The sequence below is a fragment of the Anopheles coluzzii genome, chromosome 3 (genome assembly GCF_943734685.1).
Source record: "Anopheles coluzzii chromosome 3, AcolN3, whole genome shotgun sequence".
Lineage (NCBI taxonomy): Eukaryota > Metazoa > Arthropoda > Insecta > Diptera > Culicidae > Anopheles > Anopheles coluzzii.
In genome coordinates, this window is record NC_064671.1 from 92,506,561 (window position 1) to 92,518,930 (window position 12,370).

General features: G+C 49.0%; 1 protein-coding gene across 2 annotated transcripts in view; it reads right to left on the reverse strand.

Moving 5' to 3' along the window:
• Positions 1-10,160, reverse strand: part of LOC120956650 (dual specificity protein phosphatase Mpk3) — a 32,968-nt gene extending 22,808 nt beyond the window's left edge. The window contains exons 1-2 of one of the 2 annotated variants that reach the window (XM_049608312.1): positions 9,960-10,160; positions 5,691-6,592 (exon numbers count right to left, since the gene is read on the reverse strand). In XM_049608312.1, coding sequence (XP_049464269.1) covers positions 5,691-6,162 — 472 coding nt within the window. In that variant the 5' untranslated portion in view covers positions 6,163-6,592; positions 9,960-10,160. Of the gene's footprint in view, positions 1-5,690; positions 6,593-7,850; positions 8,047-9,959 lie in introns of those variants that run through there. The other variant, XM_040378303.2, reaches the window with a different exon arrangement.
• Positions 10,161-12,370: the final 2,210 nt, after the last annotated feature.

Below are 12,370 nucleotides of genomic sequence, written 5' to 3' on the forward strand. Positions count from 1 at the left end.
TTGTAGAAACTCTACATGAGGATTTGGCTCCAGCGCTTACAAGCACGTCTGAGACATGATGCCTCTCCAAAATTGGAGATGATGCCTCATTTGATTTTATAAGTATCTGATCCTTATATTGATCATCTGTACATCTTGATTGGATTAGTTATGTCACAACAATGACATTGGATCCCAAACAACAACATCAGAGCTTTGGCAGGCCCTAAATCTGAGTTGTTGGAGGCTTTTGAAGTTATTACTACTACGACAACCTTGATAGGATATTGGCAACCTGTAACTAGTCTCCTGTCACCCTTATATCTCCCTCCCTGTCTCTCTGTCCCATCGTTATCGCATCGCAACTTCGTCGCAACGGATCGAGTGTATTCTAGTGTAGAGCTGCTTCTGAACGTGCCACTATACTCAGCACACAACACTCGACTCAACCCGCACTCGCTCCCACCGGAAATGATGCCATCGAAAGTCATCGAAGTAGTGAATGAAATCAACCGGAGCGCTTGCACACACCAAGGTGGAGCGAAACCAGAGCGAAACATTACCCGCCGTAGCAACAGTACGCAAAATGCCGGTCGAGCCGAGCGTGCGGACCAAAACCCCCAAACGGCCCACGGTGGACATGCAATATCTGCCCGCGCTTTGTACAGGAAATTGTGATCGTTTCGAAGGTGTCCCTCCCCCCCCCCCCCCCCATAGCAGAGCAGCGGTCGGTCGGTCCGAAATGAAATTTCAAACGACACCCGGCCCCGGGCAGGTGATGTGGGCCGCCTGGCAGTCAAACCCTCTGCCCACGACGACCGTTTTGCCGACCGGGGTGGTGGTGATACTATACCTGCGTGGTTTAGTATTACGCGTACAAGGGGTCTCTCTCTCTCTCGCGCGGTCTGTTTAGCATATGGGCCTGACACCAACAGTTGGTTCCATACACGTTTTCTTTAACGCCGGGGCGTTTCACGTTGGCACGGCACAAAACGAGGGGTTGGGGCGCGTGTGTTTCGCGCGGGTGGTGGTCAACCGGTGCTCGAATTTCTTCCCCCCGCCCTTGGGGAGGAGTTGGGTGGGCATATTTGTGTGTGTGTGTGTGTGGGTTGTAATATAATAAAAAATCATTCATTCAGCACAATCAGCCGCTGCGACAAACGGTTTATTGGGGAAACGGACGGTACAGGTACGTCGGTGTGTTGCTTAGCCGGGCGGTGCATGATGCTCCAAATGGCCAACACCTACAGTGCACATTGGGCAAACGCCTGTATAAAAATCGAAAAACCAACTTCATCGCAGGTTTACACCATAATCATTTTCTTAAAATAGATACTTAAATTTAGTTGAAACCAAAATATTTCACGTTTTTATCTTAAACTTACTGAGAAATAGGCCATCAAAGTGTAAACTTTGGGTTTTTTGTCCCAACTTGGTGCTATTTTTCGACCGAATATAAACCATCATATTTTAGTATATGATGGTTAGATTTTGATAATCAATGTGTCGTTGGAAAGGTTTTTTGTCATACTTTGATGTTATGTCTTAATATTTTGCAAAAACTTGTTTTTAAAGTTCATAAATGATTGAAAACCAAACATCACTGCTGAATTTTTGGATATTTTTATTTTGGAGAGTGATTTTTTTTATGATTCGACTCGATTTCACTCGTGAGTCGTATATCATTGGAAAGATCAACAATTTTCCTACGCATTGTCGTTAGAATTAGCTGCGACCATCTGCGACCCCGAAAATTATTAAACTTTTCTTGAAAATAGCGCGAGCGATTTTGACGTGTTGTCGTATGAGCCATACACCACCAGTATCCAACTACCTGTCATAAACGGGCATTTGAAACAAACAGGCAGAAAACAAAGCTGAAGAGAGGAAAAACAGTTTAAAAAGGTCGTAAGATAGGAATCGGTTCTTTTCCAAACAAACCATGAAGAACACAACTTTTTTAGTGCGTAATACTTTAAAAATTCGTTTTCAGTCAGAAACTTATTCCGCCTTCGTTTTAATTCCTAACAATTATTATTGATGCTGTTAACTGATACGTAATAATGCAATGTTGTGAGCGATAATTATTAAGTTTTATTCGCTGTCTTGACGATTTAAGTATAGGACTACCCTGTATAGTAAGAGCAATTGTATTGAATGAAGATAAATTGCAATAGCACGAGGAATTGATTTTCATCCCGGCGTTTGTATGGCGGTTGCCCACTGTGCAGTGGTCACAGTCTCAACCGCCATATGAGGGGGTTGGCGAGACAAATTGTAGTTAGGAAAGAGGCCAAATGGCACATTAAGGCTTATTTCCACGTTTTATCAAACGTTAAGCGACTTCGACACGCTGAACAATGGTCCATATTTACACAACGCAACTCTTAATTAAACTCTTCTCATGTTTGTTTCCCTACAAAGTACATCCCTTAATGCGTCAGTAATGCTCGGAATTTCCTATTCAAATTGAATATACATTCTCTTCTTTTTTAACAAAAAAAAAACATAAAATTGGACTAAAATGTATTAAACGGACCACATCATTTTGGGGGAGAGGACGCCCGCTAATGTTTGCATTGTTTTGACAGTACCAAAAGCCATCAATCCCACAAGCAGCAGCAGCAGCGTGCTGTGAGTAATATGCTGCTGAGCAAGAAGAAGCAGGAGAAGGCGACCGATACACATTTTTAGTAGGCCGTGACGGCGACCGTTTTTGCCCCCCCGTTTGCGTTTCTTTGGTTTTATTTCATTCAAAATCTCAGTTCAGGTGACCAATCACAAGGAGATGGGGAGATGTGGAGTGGTTGTTCTTGCGTAGGTTTGGTCGGTTTTTTTGCTCCCTCCCTCCCTGTCTCTCTCGCTCTTCAATCGAGGGTTGTTGATGTTGTTTTTCAAATATCTACCGTTTACGTTCGTTGAGTTTCTTGGAGTGTGTGCTTCTTGTGTGTCTGTGTGTGTGTCTGTGTGTGTGTGTTATTCATATAAATTTACCGGTCTCCATAAACAATACCCAGTTTAGCCGAGTGGCGAAGGGAGATGCAGCGAGGCAAGGATGCGAGGCGGAAAGGGGTGAAGTGGTTTCCTTCCTTGGCAAGTGGACAGGCCAACAACAACAGCGCACCATCGAGCCACAACGGGATGGGTATGGGCCGGCGCGTAAAGCGGTTGTTTCCCCCCTCCAGTACCCCTTTTCCCCCCCCCCCCCTCTCTTCATTCCAACCCTACCCTACGGCTTGTAGGTTTTTTTTTGCGGAAGGCTGTTTTGAATATTTATGAATGACTTATTATGTGTGTGTCTCTCTCGCCCGTTCGCCGCGTTGTGTGCGTGTGCGTGTGTGTGTGTGTATAAAAGCTCTGTTGTAATCATCGCTTGCTGCCCTCCTTACAACCCCCTCCTCTTCCATTACTAAAGTTTCTCACACACTGGCCCCTCTCCTCCCCCCCCCCCCACCTCATTATTCGCCCGGTTGGTTGTAACACTCCATTCATAACCCCTTCCCCTTCTTCTTTCCGGCGTGTTTTTCTTCCTACATACACACTCACACGCACAACCCACTTTGCATCCCTTCACCTGCTCCCCCTCCCCCCTCCTCACCCCCTTTAACTTCCACAGGTATTACGCTTCGCTGGTCAAACGCCGTCGGTATGCGCCCTGGTCGGTTTTGCTTCTTTTGTTTCTTGCGCTTGTGCTTGCGCTCGAATATCTTGCACGTAAGCGCAAAATGGGTGGTTGTTGGTTGCATTTGCCCGCATTCCGCCCCTCCTCGCGTTCCGGCAGCAACCGTGGGCGAAAAAGAAACGGTGCAGCAGCACGCAGCGGCAGTGCAGTGAATGAAACCTCGGAGGGGAATTCGAAAAATGACGGTGCTCGGCCACAACCAAATGCAACGCAGCACCACACCACACACATTTGAATCGCTGCGCTGCGGGCGTAACGACTACGCAAGGCTGCTCTGCCCGCGACACCCCGTGCGTTTCTTAAGGTGACATTACCCCGTTCTTCATCCCACGGAGATGCAAGCAGCGTGAAGAGGGTTCTTCCTTTTTTTCTTCTATTCGCTCCCCCTTCAACCTCGATGATCTTTCACAAATGATTGCCAACCCTTGGTTTTCTTTTTGTTGCTTTGCTTTGTTTCGCCCTCTGCTTTCTTTTCTTTTCGCTCCGAAAATTCCCATACTATCTCGGGGCCCGGGGCCAGTTCTGCACAATGGATCGCAGCAATGGAGGAGGGATTATTGGAGGGAAACGAGCGCGAGGGGTGGCTTGCGCGACATGAATGGAAGCGCAAACCGGCGCACGCAACGCGAAATGAATGAAAAGGGGAGGGGTTTCGGTCCACAGACGGAAACCGCGGCCGTATGAATGAAACTAGCGCGATTGTGTGTTTGTGTGTGTTTTGGGAAAGCAAGAGAGAGCAAAAACAAAAAGATGTTGCATTGATAAAGGCGTCCCTTGACATTCCCCATTGTTTATGGAAGTTATAATTAAAATGTAAAGAAAATGTCAAACATGTCGTCCAATAAAAGTTCTTCAACCTTTCTATAAAAAAAGCAAATTACACTGCTAAACATAACACTCCAAATAACGGCGGTTACTGCGAGGGAAACGATGCCATCATGCCTCTTTTCCGGCTCGAAATCGAAACCGACAACGACAAAACACCGATACGCACAGCTATAATCAGCATCTAATACCGGAAGGAAGTGCTGCTTCCGATCTAGGCGCGGACGGAAATACCTGCGTTCCGTCCGTTGTCGTCCGACGGGCGCAGCACGCGGGGAATGGGTCGGGGATTCGTCTTCCAAAAGATGACGATTGAATATACAAACGAAAAGACACCATTTCCGGCGGAACGAAAACGGGAAACGAGTGAACCGCTCCCTCCGTCGTCGTCGTGGCTGCCCAAAAGCGTCACCACACACACACACGCACAAAGGGACAGAAGAAGAAACAGCAGACACACACCATAAACCCCGTACGGGGCTACGGGGCGGCCCTCCACGGTTGTTCTGTCGTTTACATTCGTTGCTTCTTTTTTGTTTTAACGATCACTTCGGAATTTGTTACCGAGTGACGGAAGGGGGTGGTCGTGCAGCAGGACGCCCCGCGGGTTGCTTTGTTTTAATTTGTTGACCCGATGGAAATTCCGATGCGTTTGCTTTGCCGACACGATTTACAACAAAACACGCGCGCTTGCTCGTGTACGGAGAAAAACATCGTTACAAAACAGTTGTACAAAATTATAAACTTTTGTGCAAGCAAGAAAAAAAATGGGGCAAAAAGTTTGTGTTGTTTGAGCCCGGGTGTAGCAAACATTCCCGCGGTCTGGCTGGCCGTCGTTCCGGGCGCATCGGGGGGATTGCAACACGTGTGACTAATCGCAAATCCCTATTATAGCCGGATGTACACGAGATGCACTGGGGTCAGGCAGAAACATATCGCACTCGATCGTCATCGCTCCATTTGGGTCTACACACTACACAAAGCGCGGGCTGATTCATCCGAAACACTCGCAACCGTGACCGTGAGAATGTGTTTTTAGAAGCAATTAAAGTTCCGGTCAGAACGGTCAGAAACGTTCAGTTCAGTTGCTTTGTTTTAACGGCCTCGCCGCGAGCAAATTCAAACGTTTCTCGTAACTCTGATCTAAAAGTACATGATGCGTGTATGATACAGTACAGAAATGCATTACAGAAAGGGGGCTTACCTTCGAGACAGACCACCCGACAGCCATCTTGCTTGAGTTTGCGATGCAGCACATTAATCGTGGTATCGTTGCCGGCGGCCGCCGTACCGCTCGCCGGCACCAGGCCGGCACCACATCCGGTGGCCATCATGACAAGTTCCTCGCGGCTGCCAGCTCCCCCGCCACCGCCGCCGCCACTGTCCCCGACCGGCTCGTTGCTATTGTTGTACAGCACGAACGTGCTCTCCTTGTAGCAGGACAGGATGCGCTCCTTCAGATCGCGGCACTTGATCGTGGACGTGATGTCGATCTTGCCGGCCGCGAACCGGCGCAGCATGATGGACGGGATCGAGAAGTTGACCGCCGTCCGGATGTGGCTTTCCGTGTACTCGTGCGAGCTGCGGCAGTCCAGTATGATGAAGTGCTTCTGCGACTTGCGCAGCGCCGCGTGCAGCTGCTCGCTCGTTATCATCTCGATATCGTGATCGGGCATCGTTGTTGTTGTTGTTGGTGGTTTGTGCTTGTCTTTTTGTCTTCTTCTTCTTCTTCTTCACACGTGTTTTTAGGAGCTGCTTCAACGCCGAAACGAGACTCGCCGGTTGTTGGGTGTGTGCGTGCGTGTATTATCGCGCTTATCGCGAACACTTTTGACACTTTGTTTGTTTACCTTTCTGGCCTTTACCGTGGCCCTTTACCCGCAACAGGAGCAGCCGCAAAAGCTATCGCACACAGTCCATTTTTTCACACTTTTCACACCACACACACTCGCACACTCACTGTTTCTGTTAGAAAACGATCTTTCGATGTTGCTTCATTCAACTCGCCGAAGTGCAGAAGGTTCGATCGTCATCGCTGGAGCTAATGCGCTAAAAAAACACTCTTGACTCAAGCCCACGGTTCGCGTTTTATTAATTTGAACGTACCTAGAGAGAGAGAAGGCGGGGGTCAAGGGAGAGAGAGATAACGAGATAATGATTAGCGGAAACCATGAATGAACGGAACGAGGCTTGCGCGTGTGAGTGCGACAGGGAAAGAGGGAGGCTGATGACGTCACCAATGACAGGGTAAGATGACGATCAAACACACGATCGCATTGCACAAAATGCACCGTACCATCTCACACACACACACACACATAGATGCAAGATCAAGCGTGTATGTGTCAGCGAGTGAGCACGATCACGACAACGCTCATCTCACTTCTCACTGATCCCATCATCCCCGTAGATTGGAACAAACGAAAGAAAAAAAAGAAGAGAGAGACACTGTGAGAGAGACAGGGAGAGCGGACACAGAAAGGGAAGCTGGATGTACAGCAAAAATACAAAAAAAAACGAACAAACATATTAAATGCGTGTGTGACTCTTGATTCATTTTGCCGTTTCTGCTCTGTTTGTGTTCGCGGTTGATGCAGCACACAATTGCACGAAATTGTTTTCAATTCCAAGGCTTGCTTCGCTCTTGTTGCTTCGCGTCGCGACTTTCTCTTCTTCCCGGAGCGTCCCGGAGCGGCGCCCTACATTAATGAGGCCCTTTTTCCAAGGGGTTTTTCGTCTTTTTTTCTCTCTCTCTTCTTGTCGCGTTTCCCCTCACCACCACTGCTCGCTGCTTCTGCTGCTGCTGGTGTGGAAGATACAGCTTTGCACTGTTTGTACTGTTCCTGTGTTGTGTAAGGGGGCGAGAAGCAAAAGGGAACCTTGCTTCCAGGAAATGAGCAGCAGCTTTTTGGGAGGTTCTCGGATTGTTTTGTTTCACTGTTGCGCTGCTGCTGTCACTCGCTATTACCATTCACAAACGCGCCCCGTGCCCGCACACACACACAAACACATACGAAAAAGGCACACACACACACAAACACAAAGCAATTCGAGAAAGCTTCGAACCGGAACCCCTCGTCGACTTCTGGCACTCAGCGCACTGTTGGAATGTGTGTGCTTGTTGGTCGGCGCGCACCGTGTTGGGAGTTGCCAAACGTTCCTAATCTGGTGATGATGGTTAGAATTTCATTCACGATACACACACAAACACACACACACACACCCACAATCACGCACGCACACTTATGCTCTTCTCCGTTGATATGCTGGCTTCCATAAATGCCGAGCCTCACTAGTTGCTTGTCCGTGTGTGGGAGCGGGGGAGGGGAGGAGGGAGGAAACCTCAGCACTAGAGCAAACTTACAATCTCGCGGCTGGAAAAGAACGCGAAGAACGGAAGAACCGGTCATAAACGCGCTCACTGGCTCCGGCTCGGGAGTGCGCGAGAGCAGCGCGCTACACACACCTTTGGCGAAGGAAGAGCGAAACGAGAATGAATGAAGCGCTGTACGCGAAGCGATGAAACAAACGGGTGTTGTGTTTTGAATCACACTCTGGGGCCAGCGCGCACACGCACACACGCACACACACCCGCGCGCTCTCACGCACACACCCTGAAGAGGGGCGGATGTTTAAACGCAATACTTCGATACTGTGGTTCGCTCGCGGAACCGCATGTGCAACGCCTGGCGGAGTTGGCTGGTGAGTTTGATAATTATTTTTTACAATTTATTCTTTTCTGTTCCTACTTTCTAATTGATTTTTGTTGCATCAATTCTAGCCTAACGAGTTTTTGTGTTCTTATTTTGGCATTCATTATTGTTGTTTTACACGCAAACGTCTCATTAAGCAGCATCTACACGTTGCACGGAGACGTCTGGGGAGTGAAGAGATATTTATTATTTTAACAAATATTTAAATTTTATCACTTTGGGCTGGAATACACCCAAATCAGAAATGCAAGTGATTTGCAAGTGAAATATGCTCCTTTTAATTCTCACAAAAATACACGAATCGTGTAATTGTAGCATAACAAAATGACAGTTTACATCTGTGTGCCCCTGTTGACAGTTGAAATTGCCAGTTGAGGAATTCAAAAACACTGTTTCAAATTAGAGCCCCGTTTCGATAAAGGATACGATTTGGATGATTCTCTGCATTCCGATGGCACGTGGATGTAACGTCTGTTTGAGAATTCCACAGCAAATCACACTTGTGTAACATTTAATGGCTGAAAATTGCACAATTTCACTATTTCTATTCCTATTCGATTGTTCCAATCACCTTTCTTTCACAAACACTATTTTCAACCGATTTCTATAACTGTAATTCGCACCCAAACACCAGCACATGAAATCCGCCCTGATTGCCTTTGCTCGCCCACCGCGAAAACCGAAACAAGGTGCGGTCCGTCCACCCAAGCTTTTCAAATTACATCTGAAGGTGCGTTCGCTTCCCTCCGCCTTATCGGCACATCGGATGACGAAAGAGCAGGCGATGTACGCGTTTTGACGCCTCCAGACGCAAACGCCCGCCAGTCCCGAGCGCCCACGCGACCACAGAGAGCTTCGCGTTGCTCGGCATGTTTTTAGAACTTGCCGAATTGGATTGCGTAAATCCTTTTTCTAGGAAAGCAGCCAACCCACCGAGACACCTCCCAAAACCGGTGGCGGTGCGAAGGCGTATGTATGTAACGAACGCCCTCGGCAAGAAATCGAGAAAGCAGAGCAACAAGAAAAAAAGGGAAAGAAAATATCCCAAGCATAACGCCTACGAAAAGGATAATGATTTTCGTCAGCACACGGCCGCCGCCGCCAACGTCGTCGTCGTCGTCAGCAAGTCGCTCAGCATCAACCCACGGAGCTCCTTAATACAGGATCTGCGGCCAACAGCAGCAGCAGCAGCATGCGTAAGCAGTGACGTTCTTGCGAAAGCGTGTGTACACTCTACGGAGGCGGCCGTGTTCTGCTCGGTTTTCTCGGTAAGGGGCGCCCTCTCGGATGCTGTTTGATGTAGACGACAACGACGACGACGACGACGACCCGCAAGAATCGTGCTCTGATCCCACGCACTGCACAGGTCGACAACGACGACTATTGACGTCAACTTTCGGCAGCGCATTCTGTGAAGGATGCGTAGGATAATGTAATGGAAGTACTGACGGAAAGGACTTTATGCAAAAAAAAAAACACTAATCAGGAGGAACTCGACCTCAGATACAGGCCTGCCTATGCGGATTGTCTTGTGCGACAGGCACACTTTGATTTCTGTTCATCACTTTCCTATCGACACTTTACACACTTTTCGTACACAGTAGGCCGTGTGTTACGAGAGCCATAATTGCACCACCAACAACACCACTCCTTTGATGGGTCCGACCGTGTCCTTGCACAACAAATCCGTCGCGGCAAATTACCGAATACGCCAAGAATCACCAACCGATATGGTTATCGAAACACTGGTCGATCCTTACCACAAAATTACCAATTGTGCCAGCTTCAAGCCAACTCAAAACAGTCTCGCGTGTGTGTCCTCACCACTCTGGTACCAGAGCAGAGCAGCCGCCGCAGGGATCCGTGCCAGGCGTAATGGGCTGGTGTAATTATTTGAAGGTTGGAACTGTGCACAGCCTCCGAAGCAGTGAAATGGGAACTAAAACAGAACCAGCCAGCGCTCCCATCGTTGCCTCGAATGGCACCGCACATGCGCGCGTTGGACTGCCGAAACCGAACCTCCCGACGGCCAACCTGTCATGTGGGCCCCTCGCTATAGCCATAACCGCTAGCAGGGTAAGTAGCAGCGGGAGTGGCGATGTCAAGGGATAAACATGGCTGGATCCTATCACCACACACCAACCTCGGCCTCCCGCTCGTGGGGGACCTTGAAGGACGAATTCTTTCGCCCAGCCCAACAGCCGCCGCGTCCATCGCCGTGAGCGAAAGCGAGCAAGCGATAGCGAGAGCGAGCGAGCGCATGTTGTCGTTTTTCGGATTCATTCATGGAATTCGACCACTTTATCGGGTTTGCAGCGGGGTTGCGATTGGCTCCACATGGGGTGGTGGGGTAAGCGCATCCAGGCTGCGGTAGAACTGCACCTAGATATCCTTTTACTGCAGGCACGACCTTGCCTTGCCTGCCTGGATTCGTAGGCCTGGCGCGGGTTTCGTTGGGTAACCACCAGCGAGCCCAACTCGTGCAACTCGAGCTGCAGCAGCACAGCAAGGACGACAGTTTCTCAACTTCCGTCCGCTGCAATATTGGCAAGTTCGCATGCGTTGCCTGGGACAGGGGGGACGAAGGGCATCCCCAAGGAATGAGGCATAGAAAATGGAAGTTTAATTCATCAATTGTCTCGTCTCGGGCGTGTAAAGGGCTGAATGGGTTTTTGTTGCGAAACGGGCGCAAAGGAAGGAAGTTTGCATGGCACCCAGAGCTCCCAGGCGCGCACATGGTCCTTTTTCCCCAATCGCCCAAACGCAAGGCGGTGAATCCGTGCTATTCGTGCTCCCTCTCTCTCTCTCTCTCTCTGCTATTAGTTCCGGTTGATTGAGGATAGCATGAGGAGGGTTTGAAAATTAAATCAACTATTGAAGATGGGATAGTGTGTACAGTGGTGTACGGAGGCAATTTTGCTGCAGCGATGAATGGTTACCTTTTTTTGCTGTTGCTGGAATGGAGTTCTCTCCAACTCCACGAGGTGGAAGCCTGAAAGGATTAGTTTTCCGGGGGGTTTTCACTCTGTTCTACTGAATGGCATGTAAGGATTGGGGAGGGCATACTAATAGGATTATAAAATAGGTTCGTTTCAATCGGGATCCATTCTCGTTATATCAGGATGCCGTAGTATAGTTTGGGAAACGATTTACGGTCGCTTAGGAAAAGTAGACGATGACAAGATCTTTCCATTTTCAATAAGCATTCTACAAATCGGTCTTTTCAGAAGTATTTGAGGGGAATTATTACCAGCTCCAAGGGAGAAAGACCCCATACCAAGACGAATTATTAGCTATTAATGGGCTTGCTTTGTCGAATCACTCGAGCACGGCACGGCTGACATTTGCAAATGCCAGTGAGCATTTTGGAGGTCGTTGGTTGCCCTGGAGACGACTTCACGGTGCTCCAGGAACAGGTGGGCGTCGTAATTAAGCCATCTTGACGTGTATGTGACGTCGCTTCCGTGATCTTTACAGAAAATGTCATCCAATGCACGCATCAGTAGCACCAACAGCAAGAAGTCGACACCGCTGTCCTAACCAGCGGACATAGCAGATCAAAACAAAAGCCCCAAAATGGTATCAATCGCATCTCACCTGCACCTGGAGCGTTGCAGTGCCCCCTAGGGGCGGAGTTACGGAGGATCTGCATTGTGTGCGCACCTCCCGGAAACGGAGCGCCGTAACGGATCAGGTGTTTTGCTAGCGTCTCCGTTACACGTGAGAAACAAGTGCATCCTCCAGTACCAAAACCGGGCCAGCGAGCCATCCAGCCAGCCAGCTAAGCCCAGTGTGCAGCCAGTCGTACCGAGGTGGAAGGAGAAGGAAGAGGAGGAGGAGGAGGAAACACTAGAATCACGTGGTAAAACGATGCCACCAAGGCGCGCGCGCGCCCTCACAGCCACCCAGTTGCGGTGGAGAGACGGACTGTGGGCCTCACCGGGCGGCGTGAGGTTAGAAGTAATATGATCCTGCTGTACGGGGATTTCTTCATGGATCGCGGCATCGCATCAACACAGGGACATGATGAAGGGAAGTGCAGAACTGGTGGAGCATGGGTTTGGCATGAAAGGTTATCCAGATCTCCCCAATGTGTGTGTGTGTGTGTGTTTACTCCAGCCACGTCCACGAACTTTGCGCAACGGAGGCTCTGCGAGAGTGTGTGATCTCC